Genomic DNA, 20,067 nt, shown 5'->3' with positions numbered 1-20,067 from the left:
GTGGAATTTGCAAATTAACTTCATTATAGACAAGTGTAAGGTGGTATATTTTGGTTGGAAGAATAACGAGGCCACATCCTCTTTGGGAAATAAGTGTCTCAATGGGGTCTAGGAACAGAGGAACCAGGGGACACAGATACACCAATCACTAACGACACAGGTTAATAATGCTACAAAAAAAGCAAACACAACACTGGGGTTCATTGCTAGAGGGGTAGAATTGAAAATCAGAGAAGTTATGTTAAACTTGCACAGAATCCTGGTTAGACCACACTGGGAGCACTGTGCACAAGTTCTGGTCTTCATATTATAAAAAGGATATGGAGGCACTGAAGAAGGTGCAAAAAATAATTACTCGAATGATACCAGAACTGAGAGGTTTTACCTATCAGGGAAGGCTGAACTGGCTGGGGCTCTTTTCTCTAGAAAACAGAAGGCTGTGAGGCGACCTGCTGGGGGTCATTAAAATTCTGAAAGGGTTGGATAGGGTAATCGTGGAGATGATGTTTCCACTTGTGGGGTAGACCGGAACTAGGGGCCGTAAATATATGTTAATCACTAATAAATCCAATAATGAATTCAGGAGAAACTTCTTTACCCAGAGAGTGGCGAGAATGTGGAATTTGCTACCACAGGGAGTGATTGAAGCGAATAGTATTGATGCATTTAAGGGGAGGCTAGACAAGCATATGAGGGAGAACGGAATAGAGGGTTATGCTGATAGATTTAGATGAGAAAAGGCGAGAAGAGGCTCGAGTGGAGCATAAATGCCGGCATGGACTGGTTGGGCTGAATGGCCTCTTTCTGTGCTGCAAGTACGTGGGGAGTGCAATTGTCCCTTTTTATAGCCACGTTAGCGCCTCCGGGGGGGCGCGAGCGGGGCGCAAGACACTTTTCGCTCGGGGGAGGGGAATGCTTCCGGCTTCCAGGAAATTGAGCGGCCGTTTGCAGAGGCACTATCGCGGCAGCATGCGCCCCATGGTTAGCGCCCCGGGCCACCGCGCAACCAGCGATGACGCATCCTTGGCGTGCACGGCGAGCCCTCACCGCCCCGCGTGACCCTTTAATGCCCCGCAGGGGAAATTGCCCCGCAGACCGCGAGGCTGGTGCGAGCAGATGTCAACCGCTGAGACATCTACTCCAGAGGCAGTGCTTAAAGGGCCAGTGCCCCGGGCCGCCATCTTATTTTGTCGGCTGACTCTCGGGGGCCGGATCGACGATGGCAGACCGGGCGTGGTCCGTGCCGCTGTCGTGCAGCCCGGCACTCCGTCTTGGGGGCCGAGCTGCAGGCCCGGTTCCACGCTGCCCTGCTGGGCCCAGTGGAGGCCCGTCAGATGCCGTGCAGACTGCCTGGCGGCCCCGACCCCTTTAATCGAAGGGGAGGGGTGTTGAAGCGTGTCAGTGCCATGTGGAACATTCGCGTCGCGCATCGGTCCCTGCCCCAGGAGTGTCCCGGGAACCGTCGCCAAAGAAAGTGGATGCTGGAGATTGCTCTCCGTTGCCTTCAAGGGGCGGGAAAAGCAATTCCGTGGTGGAGGCGGGACTTCCACGCCGGCCGCTAAACGTCCCGGCCCCAGAAGGTTACCGCCCACAATGTAATTATAGGTAACGATCCCACAAACAGCAAGAAAGATCCTGCATTTATTTGCTCAGATTATTTGCTCTTTATCTGCCTGCAGTTTGTGGGAGCTTGCTGCGAGTAAATTCACTTACGCATTCGCTACATTATAACAGTGACTACACATAAAAAGTACTTAATTGGCTGTAAAGCGCTTTGGGACGTCCTGAGGTGGCGAAAGGCGCTATAGAAATGCAAGTCTTTTCTTATTTTCCAAAATCCATCGATTTTAATGGCGAGAATGCATTAACAGGCGCTTGTCGAGTTTATTGATACACTTCAGAATGAGTAGGACTTCAAGACAACAATAAAACAATGGAGAGAAGCAGCAACGCACACATCTCTGGGAAATCAGTCATGTTGTTGCCGATCCGCGGATTCCAATCTTGCCCTGGACATCGAACTGTGAAAACAGGAAAAGAAAATCTCTCAAAGCATTGAATTATTCGGGTCCTTTTCCCCTCCAAATTCCTCCATTCTTCTCCTGAAGGCACTGACTCATTACTGGGCTCACCCTCTGGATCTGCGCTGTCTCAGTGTGTGTCATAGAATCATAGACATTTACAGCACGGAAGGAGGCCATTTCGGCCCATTGTGTCCGTGCCGGCCGACAAAGAGTTATACAGCCTTATCCCCCTTTCCAGCTCTGGGTCCGTAGACCTGTATGTTACGGCACTTCAAGTGCACATCCAAGTACTTTTTAAATGTGATGAAGGTTTCTGCCTCTACCACCCTTTCAGGCAGTGAGTTCCAGACCCCCACCACCCTCTGGGTGAAGAAATTTCCCCTCAAATCTCCTCTACATCTCCTACCAATGACTTTAAATCTATGCCCCCTGGTTGTTGACCCCTCTGCTAAGTGAAATAGGTCCTTGCTATCCACTCTATCAAGATCCCTCAGAATTTTATACACCTCAATCAGGTCTCCCCTCAGCCTCCTCTGTTCCAAAGAAAACAACCCCAGGCTATCCAATTTTCCTCATAGAAACATAGAAATTTACAGCGCAGAAGGAGGCCATTTCAGCCCATCGTGTCTGCACCGGCCGACAAGAGCCAGACTGCCCTGGGTCAGCAGCCCTGAAGGTTACATATAAACCTATGAACAATGAACAATGGCGGACAGGTAAAGAGTATCCGGCCCAACCAGTCCGCCCCACACAACTGCGACACCCCTTAGACTGAAACAGTCGACACTCCACCCCAACCAAAGCCGTGTGTTCTCCTGGGAGAGGCAAAAAAAGATAAAAACCAAGGCCAATTGGGGAAATAAAATCTGGGAAAATTCTTCTCTGACCCATCCAGGCGATCAAAACTAGTCCAGGAGATCATTCTGGCCGTATTAGATTCCCTGCAGTACTTACCATCGTATCTGCGCCAGCCAACAAGATGTTATCCAGTCCAATCCCACTTACCAGCTCTAGGTCCGTAACCCTGCAGGTTACGGCACTTCAAGTGCCCATCCAAGCATCTTTTACATGTGGTGAGGGTTTCTGCCTCTACCACTTTTCCAGGCAGAGAGTTCCAGACCCCCAAAATCCTCTGTGTAAAGAAGACCCCCTCAAACCTTTCTGAACCTTCCACCAACCATCTTAAACCTATGCCCCCTCGTAATTGACCCCTCCACCAAGGGAAATACGCCTTTGCTATCCACTATATCCAGGCCCCTCAAAATGATAGACACCTCAATGAGGTCTCCCCTCAACCTCCTCTGTTCCAAGGAAATCAAACCCAGCCTATCCAATCTGTCCTCATAACCAAGATCCTCCATTCCAGGCAGCATCCTAGTAAATCTGCTCTGCGCCCTCTCCAGCGCAATCACATCCTTCCTATAATACGGCGACCAGAACTGCACGCAGTATTCCAGCTGTGGCCTAACCAAAGTATTATACAATTTAAGCATAACCGCCCAGCTCTTATATTCTATGCCTTGGCCAATAAAGGCAAACATTCCATATGCGTTCTTGACCTGCTACTTTCAGGGATCTGTGGACAAGCACTCCAAGGTCCCTTTGTTCATCTCCAGTTCTAAGTGGCCTACCGTTTAATGTGTATACCTTTTCCTTGTTAGCCCTTCCCAAGTGCATTACCTCACACTTCTTCAAATTAAATTCCATTTGCCACTGCTCTGCCCACCTGACCAGTAGATTGATATCCTCCTGCAGTCCATGATTTTCCTCTTCATTATCAGCCACAGAGCCAATTTTAGTGTCATCTGCAAACTTTTTAATCATATCTCCTATATTCAAATCTCATCATCATCATCATCAACATCATAGGCTGTCCCTCGGAATCGAGGAAGACTTGCTTCCACCCTTAGCATGAGTTCTTAGGTGGTTGTACAGTCCAATAGGAGAACCACAACCTCTGTCACAGCTGGGGCAGAAATTCGATGAGGAAAGGGGTGGGTGGAACTGGTTTGCCGCACGCTCTTTCTGCTGCTGCACTTGATTTCTGCACACTCTCGGCGACAAGCCTCGAGGTGCTCAGCATCCTCCCGGATGCGCTTCCTCCACTTAGGGCGGTCTTTGGCCAGGGTCTCCCAGATGTCAGTGGGGAGGTTGCATTTTATCAGGGAGGCTTTGAGGATGTCCTTGTAATGTCTCCGCTGCCTACCTTTGGCTCATTTGCCATGAAGGAGTTCCGAGTGGAGCACTTGCTTTGGGAGTCTCGTGTCTGGCATGCGAACTATGTGGCCTGCCCAGCGAAGCTGATCAAGTGTGGTCAATGCTTCGATGCTAGGGACGTTGACCTGGTCGAGGACGCTAATGTTGGTGCATCTGTCCTCCCAGGGGATTTGTAAGGGGATCCACAAAAAGCAAGGGACCCAGTACTGAGCCCTGCAGAACCCCACTGGAAACATCCTTCCAGTCACAAAAAAACCCATCAACCATTACCCTTTGCTTCCTGTCTCTGAGCCAATTTTGGATCCAACTTGCCACTTTGCTCTGGATCCCATGGGCTTTTACCTTCATGACCAGTCTACCATGTGGGACCTTATCAAAAGCTCTGCTAAAGTCCATATACACTACATCATACACACTGCCCTCATCAACCCTCCTGGTTACGTCCTCGAAAAATTCAATCAGGTTAGTCAAACACGATCTTCCCTTAAAGTAGGGATAAATGGTTCATTCTTGGGTTGGCAATCAGTAACCAGTGGGGTGCTGCAGGGATCAGTGCTGGGACCCCAACTATTTACAGTCTATATTAACGACTTGGAGGAAAGGACCGAGTATAACGTAGCCAAGTTCGCCGACAATACAAAGATGGGAGGAAAAGCAATGTGTGAGGAGGACACACAAAATCTGCAAAAGGACATAGACAGGCTAAGTGAGTGGGCAAAAATTTGGCAGATGGAGTATAATGTTGGAAAGTGTGAGGTCATGCACTTTGGCAGAAAAAAAATCAAAGAGCAAGTTATTATTTAAATGGAGAAAGATTGCAAAGTGCTGCAGTACAGCAGGACCTGGGGGTACTTGTGCATGAAACACAAAAGGTTAGTATGCAAAGGGGATGGAGTATAAAAGCAGGGAAGTCTTTCTACAGTTATACAGGGTATTGGTGAGGCCACACCTGGAATACTGCGTGCAGTTTTGGTTTACATATTTACGAAAGGATATACATGCTTTGGAGGCAGTTCAGAGAAGGTTCACAAGGTTGATTCCAGAGATGAGCAGGTTGACTTATGAGGAAAGGTTGAGTAGGTTGGGCCTCTACTCATTGGAATTCAGAAGAATGAGAGGTGATCTTATCGAAACGTATAAGATTATGAGGGGGCTTGACAAGGTGGATGCAGAGAGGATGTTTCCGCTGATAGGGGAGACTAGAACTAGGGGCATAATCTTAGAATAAGGGGCCGCCCATTTAAAACTTAGATAAGGAGAAATTTCTTCTCTCAGAGGATTGTGGATCTGTGGAATTCGCTGCCTCAGAGCGCTGTGAAAGCTGGGACATTGAATAAATTTAAGACAGAAATAGTTTCTTAAACGATAAGGGAATAAGGGGTTATGGAGAGCGGGCAGGGAAGTGGACCTGAGTCCATGATCAGATCAGCCATGATCGTATTAAATGGCGGAGCAGGCTCGAAGGGCCATATGGCCTCCTCCTGTTTCTATTTCTCATGTTCTTATGTTCTAAATCCATGCTGACTGTCCATGATTAATCCTTGCCTTTCTAAATATAGATTTATCCTGTCCTTCAGAATTTTTTCCAATAATTTTCCCACCACTGAGGTTAGGCTGACTGGCCTGTAATTACTCGGTCTATCACTATCTCTCTTTTTAAACAAAGGTTCCACATTAGCAATCCTCCAATCCTCGGGCACCACACATGTAGCCAGAGAGAACTTGAAAATGAAGGTCAGATCCTCTGCTTTTTCCTCTTTTACTTCCCTTAACAGCCTTGGAAACATTTCATCCGGGCCTGGAGATTTATCCACTTTCAAAGTTGCTAAATCCATTAATACTTCCTCTTTCACTATGTTTATTTCAACTAATACTTTACACTCCTCCTCGATAGCAGTGTCTGCATCGCCCCTCTTGTGAAAACAGACGCAAAGAATTCATTAAGAACCATAGCCACGTCTTCCGCCTCCACACACAGGTTACCTTTATGGTCTCTAATAGGCCCCACTCTTTCTTTAGTTATCCTCTTATTCCTAATGTATTTATAAAACATCTTGGGGTTTCCTTGATTTTACTTGCCAAATTTATCATGCTCTTTCTTTGCTTTCTGTATTCCCTTTTGAATGTCACTGTGTGTGCAGGAGAGTTCCAGATTTCCACAGCCCTTTGTGTGATGAAGTATTTCCAGACATCACCCTGAATGACCTGGCTCTAACCTTAAGCCGGGATTGTGGCAATATCTGGGAGAGCAAAACCATCAGTGGGTGATAGTGTGCGGTATCAGGGTTAAAGCTGTACCTTGTCAATATCTTCGGCAGATAGATGCGACCAATCCGATCTATTGGGAAATCAATCCGTCTCCTGCGAACATCCGGACCTTTCCTGTAAGAAACAAAAAGAATGAAAGATTGGAACTGATGCATCAGTAAACCACGGCAGCGAAAAATCAGCCAGGTTCAAGCAGCCAAGATCGCCCAATAACCACCCGAGTCCACGGCCAAGATACTACCAGGGTTTGGGGGGTCAGATACTGACCTTTCACACTCTGGGACACTGGGTCACACACTGACCTTTCACACTCTGGGACAGTGGGTCACACACTGACCTTTCACACTCTGGGACAGTGGGTCACACACTGACCTTTCACACTCTGGGACAGTGGGTCACACACTGACCTTTCACACTCTGGGACAGTGGGTCACACACTGACCTTTCACACTCTGGGACAGTGGGTCACACACTGACCTTTCACACTCTGGGACAGTGGGTCACACACTGACCTTTCACACTCTGGGATAGTATATGACACACTGACCTTTCACACTCTGGGGCAGTGGGTCACACACTGACCTTTCACACTCTGGGACAGTGGGTCACACACTGACCTTTCACACTCTGGGACAGTGTGTGACACACTGACCTTTCACACTCTGGGGCAGTGGGTCACACACTGACCTTTCACACTCTGGGGCAGTGGGTCACACACTGACTTTTCCACACTCTGGGACAGTGGGTCACACACTGATCTTTCACAGTCTGGGACAGTGGATCACACACTGACCTTTCACACTCTGGGGCAGTGGGTCACACACTGACCTTTCACACTCTGGGGCAGTGGGTCACACACTGACCTTTCACACTCTGGGGCAGTGGGTCACACACTGACCTTTCACACTCTGGGGCAGTGGGTCACACACTGACCTTTCACACTCTGGGGCAGTGGGTCAGAAAATATTCAACTCTTTGTAAAATAGGGCGTTAATCATCAGAGCTACTTTTTATCTGAGAGTCTATTCTGTGGATCAATGTGTAGTATGGACGTCTATCCCAGGATTCCCTGCTTTATTTCAGATTCCAGCCCATGGATTTACTAGTCTTTGAAGAAAAGACTCCTTCTAGAGGTGGCCAAGTTCACACTCTCGTTTGATGTCAAGTGACCGAATCCACCCGAATAAGCTCTGTCCATTTTTAATTCGAGGGATGTGGGCGTCACTGACAAGGCCAGCATTTATTTTTCATCCCTGGATGCCCTCAGGAAGTGGTGGGCCTTCTCAGCAATTCTTTGCACAACTGAGTGTCTCGGTAGGCCATGTCAGAGGGCAGTTAAGGTTCAACCATGTTGGTGTGGGACTGGAGTCACATATAGGCCCAGCCCGGGTTAGGGCAACAGGCTTTCTTCTCTAAAGGGCATTAGCGAACCAGTTGGGTTTTTACGACAATCCAACGGCTTCATGGTTACTTGTACTGGAACCAGCCCATAAATAATCAACTTCACTACTTTCCAGAGACCTGGACTGTGTCCAGGAAAATAGGAACAGGAGGCAGTCATTCAGTCATTCAGCACTTCGAGCCATGTAAATTGATCGTGGCTGCTCTGTATCTTAACTCCATTGACCCACCGTTGATCTGTATCCCTTGATACCCTTACCCAACAAAAATCTATCGATCTCAGTCTTGGTGTTGACTCTTCCTACCTTCCCCCGCCCCACCCCCACACCCACACCTACCCTTCAATATTCCACCACCATTTGTTGGTGATTCAATTCTGGGGTTTTTCAGACTTTACACCAGGTTTTATGACACAAACAATCTCATTTTTGCCTTCCATTTCTCTCTGGCATCTCAGCCAAGTGACTGTCCTTTCCTCGTGAGCCTCAGCAAAGAGTGTCTGTGGATCAAAGCCCAGCCCAGCCCGCTATCCACACATGTACTTTCCAATTGTATGAACTGCAAGTGGGCAAGTTGGTTGAATTTTATCTAACCTGCCACAGAGACTCAATTAAACTGCCCTCCTCCCTCCCTATCTCTAATCTTCTCCAGCCCTACAACCCTCCGAGACCTTTGCGTTCCTCCAACCCTGACTTTGTGAACCCCTCACTGCCTTCACCCCACCATCGGCAGCCCAGCCTTCACTGTCTGTGTCCCAAGCTCTGGAATTCCCTCCCTCGGCCACTGGAAACAGTTTCATTACTCTCTCAAAACCCTTCATGATTTTGAACACCTCTATCAAAATTTCCCCTTAACCTTCTCTGCTCCGAGGAGAACAACCCCAGCTTCTCCAGTCTCTCCATAAAACTGAAGTCTTACATCAAGTCTTTCAAATGTGCAGGGCTATGGGGAAAGGGCGGGTGAGTGGGACTAGCTGACATGCTGTTGCAGAGAGCTGGCACGGACTTGATGGGCAAAATGGCCTCCTTCTGTGCTGTAACCATTCTATGGTTCTATCCCTGGAACCATTCTAGTAAATCGCTCTTGCACCCTCTCCAAGGCCTTGACATCCTTCCGAAAGTGTAGTGCCCAGAATTGGCCACAATACTCCAGCTGGCTCCTAACCAGTGTTTCATAAAGATTTAGCATAACTGCCTTGTTTCTGTGCTCTATGCCTCTATTTATAAAGCCGTTTGCTTTAACAGCCTTCTCAACCTGTCCTGCCACATTCAAAGACTTGTGTATGCACACCCCCAGGTCCCTCTGTTCGTGCACCCCCTTTACCCTTGTACCATCTAGATTGGATTGCCTCTCCTCATTCTTCCCACTGAATTCAATCATGTCACATTAACCATGGACCATCGGGGCCCAGTGGAAGGACCTTTGTGAAGAGCGGGTGTGAAAGACTTACCGCTGTTTGGCCTTGAGGATTTTGGGCTTGATTGCACTCCTGCTCAGGCGGAGAGCGGAACGGGGAATGGTCCTCTTCCTTTTCCTCGCTGCGGTGTCACCATGGGGACCGGTGAGGTGGCTGAGGAGGGGCAGCCAGACTGATGGAACCGAGTCATTCCCCTCCACAGATGTTGGTGTCAGAACTGCCTCGGCCCGAGGAGAGGGGTCTGAGGACTGAAAAGGATCGACTCTTTTAAGAGCAAAATCTTCTTGTTTCTAAACCAAAGTCTCAGAATAACGATGGTTAGACTTTCTCAGCTGTATTGGTTCGAAGTAAACAAATTATTTCAGACTGGCGAAAAGAATAAACTTTGAAAACAAAACATGACTGAAAATGTTTGCCTCCAAAATGCTAAGAAAATACTTTTGAATGTAAAAGTGTCCTCCAAAGATTTACTTCAGGCAATTTAATTCCCTGCTGAAGTATCCATTCTGAACTGTTTCCTCTTCCCCATGTCCGCCAACTTCTTTCCCCTCGAAGGTATGAACCCTTCCTGGAATACGGTGTCAGACTTGGCTCAGTGGGCAGCACTCTTGCCTCTGACTCAAAATCGTAGATTTGAGTCCCACTCCAGAGAATTGAGCATAAAAATCCAGGCTGACGCTCCCAGTGCACTACTGAGGGAGCGCCGCACTGTCGGAGGGGCAGTACTGATGGTGTTCCGCACTGTCGGAGGGTCAGTACTGAGGGAGCCCTGTACTGTCGCAGGGGCAGCACTGACAGAGCACTGCACTGTTGGAGGGATAGTACTGAGGGAGCGCTGCACTGTCGGAGGGGCAGTACTGAGGGAGCTGTCGGAGGTGCTGTCCTTCAGATGAAACGTTAAACCGAGGCCCCGTCTGCTTTCTCAGGTGGATGTAAAAGATCCCATGGCACTGTTTTGTAGAGGAGCAGAGGAGATCTCCCCGGTGTCCTGGCCCAATATTTATCCCACAACCAACATCACTGAAACAGATTATCCGATCAGTGTCACATTGTTGTGGGATCTTACTGTGCGCAAATTGGCTGCCGCATTTCCCACATTACAGCAGTGACCACACTTCAAAAGTACCTAATTAGCTGTAAAGCACTTTGGGACATCCTGAGGATGTGAAAGGCGCTGTAGAAATGCACGTCATTCATTCTTTACAGTTACACAGGCACCATCGACTGGGCTGCAGGTCACCCATGTTCCTCATTCCCAAGTCTGGACCGTGAATGTCAGGGGAGACTGACTGAGGGCATCAGCACAGCCCAATCCCGGCCTCACCTGAGGTTAGATAGCTCGGCACAGCTCAGGGACTAGCCCCAACACTTCACTGTGTCTCAGTACTGCACCACACCACGCTCCCTCTCGAATTGTACATTTACACCATCTCTCTGCATTTCCCTTTTCTTATGTTCTGGATTTTTCTGCGTGATCTTATTATCAATCTCCACACTCACACACACACTCACACACAGTCGCACTCACACACATATATACAGTGCTATAGTAAATCACACTCTCGAATTCCGTCACACCAAGACACTCAGTCACAATCACACTCAGTTTGGCATTCACACTTACAGTCACACAGACTCCAGTCAGTCACTCACTGATTCACATGTTCTTACACACGCACTCACGCTGAACTGCATGGGCACTCAATCACTGTCTTTTTCACATACATTCCCAGACACTCTCTCTCATTCCCTCTCTCCCTCAGGCTCTCTGTCTCTCTCCCCCAGTCTCTCTCTCTCTCTCTCGCTCCGCTAGTCTCCGTCCCTCTTCCCCCAAGTCACTCCCTCGCTCTTGCTCTCAGTTTCTCTTTCTCCCATCAGTCTTTCTCTCTCTCCCCCACAGTCTCTCTCTCTCTTCCCCCGCAACCCCCCCTCCGCTCCCCAATCTCTCTCTCTCTCCGCCAAGCTCTCTCTCTCTCTCTCTCTCTCCCAGTCTCTTTCCCTCTCCCCAGGCTCACCCTCTCCCCGAGTCTCTCTCACTTTCTCTCTCCCCCATGGTCTCTCTAACTCGCTCCCAGTCTCTCTCTCTTTGTCTGTCTCTCTCTCTCTCTCTCTCTCCCAGTCTCTCCCCCTCTCTCTATCTATTTCCCCAGGCTCTCCCTCTCCCCCAGTTTCAGTCTCTCTCTCTCTCTCCCCCAATCCCAGTCGTTCTCTCACTCCCAGTCTCTCTCTCTCTCACTCCCAGTCTCTCTGTTTCTCTCACTCCCAGTCTCTCTCTCTCTCTCACTCCCAGTCTCTCTCTCTCTCTCTCTCTCTCACTCCCAGTCTCTCTCTCTCTCTCTCTCTCTCTCTCTCTCTCTCTCACTCCCAGTCTCTCTCTCTCTCTCTCTCACTCCCAGTCTCTCTCTCTCTCACTCCCTCCCAGTCTCTCTCACTCCCAGACTCTCTCTCTCTCTCACTCCCAGACTCTCTCTCTCTCTCTCACTCCCAGTCTCCCTCTCTCTCTCACTCTCAGTCTCTCTCTCTCTCTCTCTCTCTCACTCACTCCCAGTCTCTCTCTCTCTCTCTCTCACTCCCAGACTCTCTCTCTCTCTCACTCCCAGTCTCCCTCTCGCTCTCTCACTCTCAGTCTCTCTCTCTCTCTCTCTCTCTCTCACTCCCAGTCTCCCTCTCGCTCTCTCACTCTCAGTCTCTCTCTCTCTCTCTCTCTCTCACTCACTCCCAGTCTCTCTCTCTCTCACTCACTCCCAGTCTCTCTCTCTCTCTCACTCCCAGTCTCTCTCTCGCTCTCTCACTCCCAGTCCCTCTCTCTCTCTCTCACTCCCAGTCTCTCTCTCTCTCTCTCTCACTCCCAGTCTCTCTCTCTCTCTCTCTCTCTCTCACTCACTCCCAGTCCCTCTCTCTCTCTCACTCACTCCCAGTCTCTCTCTCTCTCACTCTCTCTCTCTCTCACTCCCAGTCTCTCTCTCTCACTCTCCCAGTCTCTCTCACTCTCACAGTCTCTCTCGCTCTCTCACCCAGTCTCTCTCGCTCTCTCACCCAGTCTCTCTCGCTCGCTCACCCAGTCTCTTTCTCTCTCTCTCACTCACCCCCAGACTCACTCTCACTCACTCCCAGTTTCACTCTCACTCACTCCCAGTCTCATGCTCACTCTCACACCCAGTCTCTCTCTCTCTCACTCACTCCCAGTCTCTCTCTCTCTCACTCACTCCCAGTCTCTCTCTCTCTCTCTCTCTCACTCCCAGTCTCTCTTTCTCTCGCTCACTCCCAGTCTCGTTACCTCTTCAGCCGCCTCAGTCCCCGATGTAGCCCCGTCAATCCAGCCCACGAAGCCCAGCAGGATCAGGATGTGAAAGAATATCTGCCCGGATCCCGGCATCTGGGGAAACAGTAAGCTCAGTGAATCGGGAGTGATGTCGCCTCTGACAGTTCAAGACCACAACGGGGCACAATATTCACTTCCAGCCATCCCTTCAATTCAGTGGAATGGGAATGACAGGGGAGTCAATGAGACGCTGTGTTAAACCACACATTAATCCCTTGTCTGGTTTCCCATTCTCAACTGATTTGAGAAGAGATTTGAGGAGTTGACAAGACTGAACGGTATAAAACCACAAAGAGAAATAATCAGCGAATTAATCTGAAAACAACTGGAATCAGCAGTTTTTAAGGAAACAAAAACTGTTCAGAAAAAACAGCCACAAATGTATTTTTAAAAATTGGAATAACGAACTCGATCTCAATACATTTATTTCCGATCATTATTCCAACTTTTTAGAAGTTTTGGCAACTTTTTAAAAACAATTCTAAAAGTTGTTTAAACTCTTTGCATTTGAATGGGAAGGAAGGGGTTTTAAAGAGCGAAGTCTCGCCGCTTTGTTCAGGTCTCACCTTTACCTCCTCGCCCACTCTGTGCTGTGCAGGATCCCAAACTCCTTTCAAGCCGCTTTCGCTCCCACTTTATTTATAGTCTCCGGACCGATGGCTGTCGCTGCGTCACCTGGCCAGCTGTCTGTGCAGACATTGCTTGGCAATTCACCGCTGCCTCCCGACCAGCTTCCCTTTCACTGCGTGTCTGCGGTTTCCCAGAGTCTGGGGGAAGGAGGAGCGAATTCCCAAATGCTCAGCCCAGCCCCTCCCCTCCCTGCCTATAAATCCCGTCTGATCCGGATTGCAACACTCGGCTAGAATTTACTTTCAGACAAATGCAAATCGTCTCTATTCCCCATTCTGTACTTTCTAGGATTATAGGAACAACAACGACAACTTGTATTTAGATAGCGCCTCTAACGCAGTGAAACGTCCCAAGGAGCTTCCCAAGGCGATAAAAAATTTGACACCGAGCGCATAAGTAGAAATTAGCGCAGGTGACCAAGCTGGTCAAAGAGGTCGGTTTTAAAGAGCATCTTGAAGGAGGAAAGAGAGGTGGAGAGGCGGAGAGGTTTAGGCAGGGAGTTCCAGAGCTTGGGGCCCAGGCAACAGAAGGCACTGCCATCAATGGCGGAGCGATTATAATCAGGGATGCTCAAGGGGACAGAATTAGAGGAGCGCAGAGATCTGGGGGGGGGGGGGGGTTTGTGGGGCTGGAGCTGTGAGGCCATGGAGGCTATGAGGCCCCTCCAGCCTGTTCCGCTATTCAGTTAGATCATGGCTGATCTGAATTTTAATTCCATCTACCTGCCTTGCTTCTATAACCCTTAATACCCTTCCCAACAAAAAAAATCAGTTAACCCCCAGAATCCACAGCTTTTTAGGAGAGTTCCAGATTTCCACCAACCTTTGTGTGAAGAAATGTTTCCTGACATCACCCTGGAACAGCCCGGCTCTAATTTTAAGGTTAATAACCCCCTTGTTCTGGTTCCCCTCACCAGAGGAAAAAGTCAAAATAGACCCCCAAGTCTGAGAAGTCCAGGAAGTTTTTAAATTTCACACAGTTGAGGAAACGGCATTCAGCCCACTAGATGATCCTTCCAAACACAGCTCACACCTTCCCCGTCACAGAATCCAACTGTACGATTCAGGGTTCCGCCCCCACTACCCCCGAGGTTGGTTCCATCATTCTGTCATCAGCCCTATTGCTGGTCTGACCCTTATTGCCTCCTTGTCCACAGCCAAATGTAACTGGAAGTAGTGTTAAAGACTCACCTTTCCTCTGCCATTATCTATCGCCATCTCAAGGATCTACAAGGATGTAAAGCCCACGTGTCTGTCTCTACTCATTACTCTGACCCTCTGACACTAAGGCCAGGGTTTTTCCTGCCGGGTGAATATAAAAGAGTCCACGGCACATTTTTGAGATGTGATAAAGTGCTACTCCCGAGTGAGTGCTGCACTGTCAGAGGGGCAGTACTGAGGGAGCACCACACTGTTGGAGGGGCAGTACTGAGGGAGCGCCGCACAGTCGGAGGGGCAGTACTGAGGGAGCACCACACTGTCGGAGGGGCAGTACTGAGGGAGCGCTGCACTGTCAAAGGGGCAGTACTGAGGGAGCGCTGCACTGTCGGAGGGGCAGTACTGAGGGAGCGCCGCACTGTCAGAGGATCAATACTGAGGGAGCACTTTACTTTCGGAGTGGCAGCACTGAGGGAGGCCCGCACTGTCGCAGGGGCAGTGCTGAGGGAATGCTGTACAGTCAGAGGGGCAGTACTGAGGGAGCACCGCACTGTCGCAGGGGCAGTACTGAGGGAGTGCCGCACTGTCAAAGGGGCAGTACTGAGGGAGCGCCGCACTGTCGCAGGGGCAGTGCTGAGGGAACGCTGTACAGTCAGAGGGGCTGTACTGAGGGAGCACCGCACTGTCGGAGGGGCAGTACTGAGGGAGTGCTGCACTGTCGGAGGGGCAGTACTGAGGGAGCGCTGCATTGTCGGAGGGGCAGTACTGAGGGAGTGCTGCACTGTCGGAGGGGCAGTACTGAGGGAGCGCTGCATTGTCGGAGGGGCAGTACTGAGGGAGTGCTGCACTATCGGATGATCAATACTGAGGGAAAACTTTACTTTCGGAGTGGCAGTACTGAAGGAACCCCGCACTGTCGCAGGGGCAATACTGAGGGAACGCTGTACAGTCAGAGGGGCAGTACTGAGGGAGCACTGCACTGTGGGAGGGGCAGTACTGAGGGAGTGCTGCACTGTCGGAGGGGCAGTACTGAGGGAGCGCTGTATTGTCAGTGGAGCAGTACTGAGGGAGCGCTGTACAGTCAGAGGGGCAGTACTGAGGGAGCACCGCACTGTCGCAGGGGCAGTACTGAGGGAGTGCCGCACTGTCAAAGGGGCAGTACTGAGGGAGCGCCGCACTGTCGCAGGGGCAGTGCTGAGGGAACGCTGTACAGTCAGAGGGGCTGTACTGAAGGAACCCCGCTCTGTCGCAGGGGCAATACTGAGGGAACGCTGTACAGTCAGAGGGGCAGTACTGAGGGAGACCGCACTGTCGGAGGGGCAGTACTGAGGGAGTGCTGCACTGTCGGAGGGGCAGTACTGAGGGAGCGCTGCATTGTCGGAGGGGCAGTACTGAGGGAGTGCTGCACTGTCGGAGGGGCAGTACTGAGGGAGCGCTGCATTGTCGGAGGGGCAGTACTGAGGGAGTGCTGCACTATCGGAGGATCAATACTGAGGGAACACTTTACTTTCGGAGTGGCAGTACTGAAGGAACCCCGCACTGTCGCAGGGGCAATGCTGAGGGAACGCTGGACAGTCAGAGGGGCAATACTGAGGGAGCACCGCACTGTCAGAGGGGCAGTACTGAGGGAGTGCTGCACTGTCGGAGTGGCAGTACTGAGGGAGCGCTGCACTGTCGGAGGGGCAGTACTGAGGGAGCGCCGCACTGTCGGAGCGGCAGTACTGAGGGAGTGCTGCACTATCGGAGGGGCAGTACTGAGGGAACGCTGTACAGTCAGAGGGGCAATACTGAGGGAGCACCGCAGTGTCGGAGGGGCAGTACTGAGGGAGTGCTCCACTGTCGGAGGAGCAGTACTGAGGGAGCGCTGCATTGTCGCAGGGGCAGTACTGAGGGAGTGCTGCACTGTCGGAGGGGCGGTACTGAGGGAGCGCTGCACTGTCGGAGGGGCAGTACTGAGGGAGCGCCGCACTGTCGGAGCGGCAGTACTGAGGGAGTGCTGCACTATCGAAGGGGCAGTACTGAGGGAACGCTGTACAGTCAGAAGGGCAATACCGAGGGAGCACCGCAGTGTCGGAGGGGCAGTACTGAGGGAGCGCTGCACTGTCGGAGGGGCAGTACTGAGGGAGCGCTGCATTGTCGCAGGGGCAGTACTGAGGGAGTGCTGCACTATCGGAGGATCAATACTGAGGGAACACTTTACTTTCGGAGTGGCAGTACTGAAGGAACCCCGCAGTGTCGCAGGGGAATGCTGAGGGAACGCTGTACAGTCAGAGGGGCAATACTGAGGGAGCACCGCACTGTCAGAGGGGCAGTACTGAGGGAGTGCTGCACTGTCGGAGGGGCGGTACTGAGGGAGCGCTGCACTGTCGGAGGGGCAGTACTGAGGGAGCGCCGCACTGTCGGAGCGGCAGTACTGAGGGAGTGCTGCACTATCGGAGGGGCAGTACTGAGGGAACGCTGTACAGTCAGAAGGGCAATACCGAGGGAGCACCGCAGTGTCGGAGGGGCAGTACTGAGGGAGTGCTGCACTGTCGGAGGGGCAGTACTGAGGGAGCGCTGCACTGTCGGAGGGGCAGTACTGAGGGAGCGCCGCACTGTCGGAGCAGCAGTACTGAGGGAGTGCTGCACTGTCGGAGGAGCAGTACTGAGGGAGCGCTGCACTGTCGGAGGGGCAGTACTGAGGGAGCGCCGCACTGTCGGAGCGGCAGCACGGAGGGAGTGCTGCACTATCGAAGGGGCAGTACTGAGGGAACGCTGTACAGTCAGAAGGGCAATACCGAGGGAGCACCGCAGTGTCGGAGGGGCAGTACTGAGGGAGTGCTGCACTGTCGGAGGGGCAGTACTGAGGGAGCGCTGCACTGTTGGAGGGGCAGTACTGAGGGAGCGCCGCACTGTCTGAGCGGCAGTACTGAGGGAGTGCTGCACTGTCGGAGGGGCAGTACTGAGGGAGCGCTGCACTGTCGGAGGGGCAGTACTGATGGAGCGCCGCACTGTCGGAGAGGCAGTACTGAGGGAGTGCTGCACTATCGGAGGGGCAGTACTGAGGGAACGCTGCACTGTCGGAGGGGCAGTACTGAGGGAATGCTGTACAGTCAGAGGGGCAGTACTGAGGGAGCACCGCACTGTCGCAGGGGCAGTACTGAGTGAGCGCCGCACTGTCAAAGGGGCAGTACTGAGGGAGCACCGCACTGTTGGAGGGGCAGTACTGAGGGAGCGCTGCATTGTCGGAGGGGCAGTACTGAGGGATCGCTGCACTATCGGAGGATTAATACTGAGGGAGCACTTTACTTTCGGAGTGGCAGTACTGAAGGAATCCCGCACTGTCGCAGGGGCAGTGCTGAGGGAGCGCTGCACTGTCGGAGGGGCAGTACTGAGGGAGCGCCGCACTGTCGGAGCGGAAGTACTGAGGGAGTGCTGCACTATCGGAGGGGCAGTACTGAGGGAACGCTGTACAGTCAGAGGGGCAATACTGAGGGAGCAACTCAGTGTCGGAGGGGCAGTACTGAGGGAGTGCTGCACTGTCGGAGGGGCAGTACTGAGGGAGCGCTGCACTGTCGGAGGGGCAGTACTGAGGGAGCACCGCACTGTCGGAGCGGCAGTACTGAGGGAGTGCTGCACTATCGGAGGGGCAGTACTGAGGGAACGCTGTACAGTCAGAGGGGCAATACTGAGGGAGCACCGCAGTGTCGGAGGGGCAGTACTGAGGGAGTGCTGCACTGTCGGAGGCGCAGTACTGAGGGAGTGCTCCACTGTCGGAGCGGCAGTACTGAGGGAGTGCTGCACTGTCGGAGGGGCAGTACTGAGGGAGCGCTGCACTGTCGGAGGGGCAGTACTGAGGGAGCGCCGCACTGTCGGAGCGGCAGTACTGAGGGAGTGCTGCACTGTCGGAGGGGCAGTACTGAGGGAGCGCTGCATTGTCTGAGGGGCAGTACTGAGGGAACGCTGTACAGTCAGAGGGGCAGTACTGAGGGAGCGCTGCACTGTCGGAGAGGCAGTACTGAGGGAGTGCTGCACTATCGGAGGGGCAGTACTGAGGGACCGCTGCACTGTCGGAGGGGCAGTACTGAGGGAATGCTGTACAGTCAGAGGGGCAGTACTGAGGGAGCACCGCACTGTCACAGGGGCAGTACTGAGGGAGCGCCGCACTGTCAAAGGGGCAGTACTGAGGGAGCACCGCACTGTCGGAGGGGCAGTACTGAGGGAGTGCTGCCCTGTCGGAGGGGCAGTACTGAGGGAGCGCTGCATTGTCGGAGGGGCAGTACTGAGGGATCGCTGCACTATCGGAGGATTAATTTTTTTTTTTTATATTTCAAAATATACTTTATTCATAAAAAGAATCTGTACAGTACATTCAATGGCATTTCATTACATTTCGCTGCGGTCAGCAATCCCATACAATACATCTGGGTGCCGACGGCAGTTTCGTTCGTTACATTTCTCGTTTTTCTGTTCAACTGCGATTCAGTACAATAAACAGGGTACATTGTGGTGCATTTACACAAATTACATTTCATGTGTTACAATACAGAGCCCGGAATGGGTGATGGTACATTTACATTTTTTTCTTTTCAAACTTGCATTTCATAACACACCTTACATTGTACATGGCACTACATTGATGTTTACAGGTTTGGTGCTCTATGTACACAAAGTGTAAATTACACATACAAATACAAATACAGCCCGAGGGAGTTTGGTGCTGATTTCTGCCCCCGGGTTTTCCGTGGCGGAAGGGTTTTAGACTGTGGCCCTACCCCACCGTGCCTTTGCGGCGACTGCACCAATTTTCAGTGCGTCCCTCAGCACGTATTCCTGGATCTTGGATTGCGCCAGTCTGCAACATGCGGACGTGGTCATCTCCTTGTTCTGGAAGACCAGCAAGTTTCGGCAAGACCAAAGAGCGTCTTTGACCGAGTTGATGGCCCTCCAGCAGCAGGTGATGTCTGTCTCGGTGTGTGTCCCTGGGAACAGCCCATAGAGCACAGAGTCCTGTGTTACAGAGCTGCTCGGGATGAACCTCGACAGCAACCACTGCATCTCTTTCCAGACCTGCGTTGCAAAGGCGCAATCCTGAAGGAGATGGGTGACAGTCTCGTCCGCCCCGCAGCCGGCCCGGGGGCACCGTGCCGTGCTGCTGAGGCGTCGGCTGTGCATGAACACTCTGACGGGTAGGGCCCCCCTCACCGCCAACCAAGCTACGTCTTGGTGCTTGTGTGTGAGCTTTGGCCATGAGACGTTCTGCCAAACAAGTTCGACAGTCCGCTCAGGGAACCACCCGACAGGGTCCACCGTCTCCTTCTTTCGGAGGGCGTCCAGGACCTTACGTGCTGACCACTGTTTGATGGCCTTGTGGTCAAAGGGGTTTCTTTTGAAGAACTTTTCCACGAAGGACAGGTGGACAGGCATGGTCCAACTGGTGGGGGCGTTTCGCGGCAGCGTGGCCAGACCCATCCTTCTCAACAATGGGGACAGGTAGAACCTCAGCACGTAGTGACACTTGGTGTTTGCGTACTGGGGGGCTGTGCATAGCTTGATGCAGCCGCACACAAAGGTGGCCATCAGGATGAGGGCCACGTTCGGAACGTCCTTTCCTCCACTGTCCAGAGATTTGTACATCGTGTCTCTGCGGAC

The 20,067-nt window shown here is 51.8% G+C and overlaps 1 protein-coding gene across 2 annotated transcripts; it reads right to left on the bottom strand.

Annotated features, from left to right (window-relative positions):
* Positions 1-1,825: 1,825 nt before the first annotated feature.
* ostn (osteocrin) lies at positions 1,826-13,390 on the bottom strand. Of its 2 annotated transcripts, none has more exons than XM_070882471.1 (5): positions 13,216-13,390; positions 12,605-12,703; positions 9,361-9,575; positions 6,540-6,623; positions 1,826-2,021 (listed from the first exon to the last, which is right to left on the bottom strand). In XM_070882471.1, the coding sequence occupies exons 2-5, from the start codon at positions 12,701-12,703 to the stop codon at positions 1,970-1,972; spliced, it is 450 nt and encodes a 149-aa protein (XP_070738572.1). In that variant the 5' UTR covers positions 13,216-13,390; the 3' UTR covers positions 1,826-1,969. The 2 variants fall into 2 exon arrangements, with proteins under 2 accessions (XP_070738572.1, XP_070738573.1); XM_070882472.1 differs by having other exon boundaries at positions 13,222-13,390.
* Between the last annotated feature and the right edge of the window lie 6,677 nt (positions 13,391-20,067).

Source organism: Pristiophorus japonicus, chromosome 6 (genome assembly GCF_044704955.1).
Source record: "Pristiophorus japonicus isolate sPriJap1 chromosome 6, sPriJap1.hap1, whole genome shotgun sequence".
Lineage (NCBI taxonomy): Eukaryota > Metazoa > Chordata > Chondrichthyes > Pristiophoridae > Pristiophorus > Pristiophorus japonicus.
The sequence above is the reverse complement of the archived record's forward strand: the minus strand, read 5'-3'. Positions and strand labels throughout refer to the sequence as shown.

Coding starts and splice junctions, on each gene's coding strand:
- ostn (XM_070882471.1), bottom strand. CDS start 12,703: ATGCCGGGATCCGGGCAGATATTCTTTCACATCCTGATCCTGCTGGGC. Junction 9,576..12,604: donor GGACTGAGGCGGCTGAAGAG/GTAACGAGACTG, acceptor GATCCTTTTCAG/TCCTCAGACCCCTCTCCTCG. Junction 6,624..9,360: donor ATCCTCAAGGCCAAACAGCG/GTAAGTCTTTCA, acceptor TGTTTCTTACAG/GAAAGGTCCGGATGTTCGCA.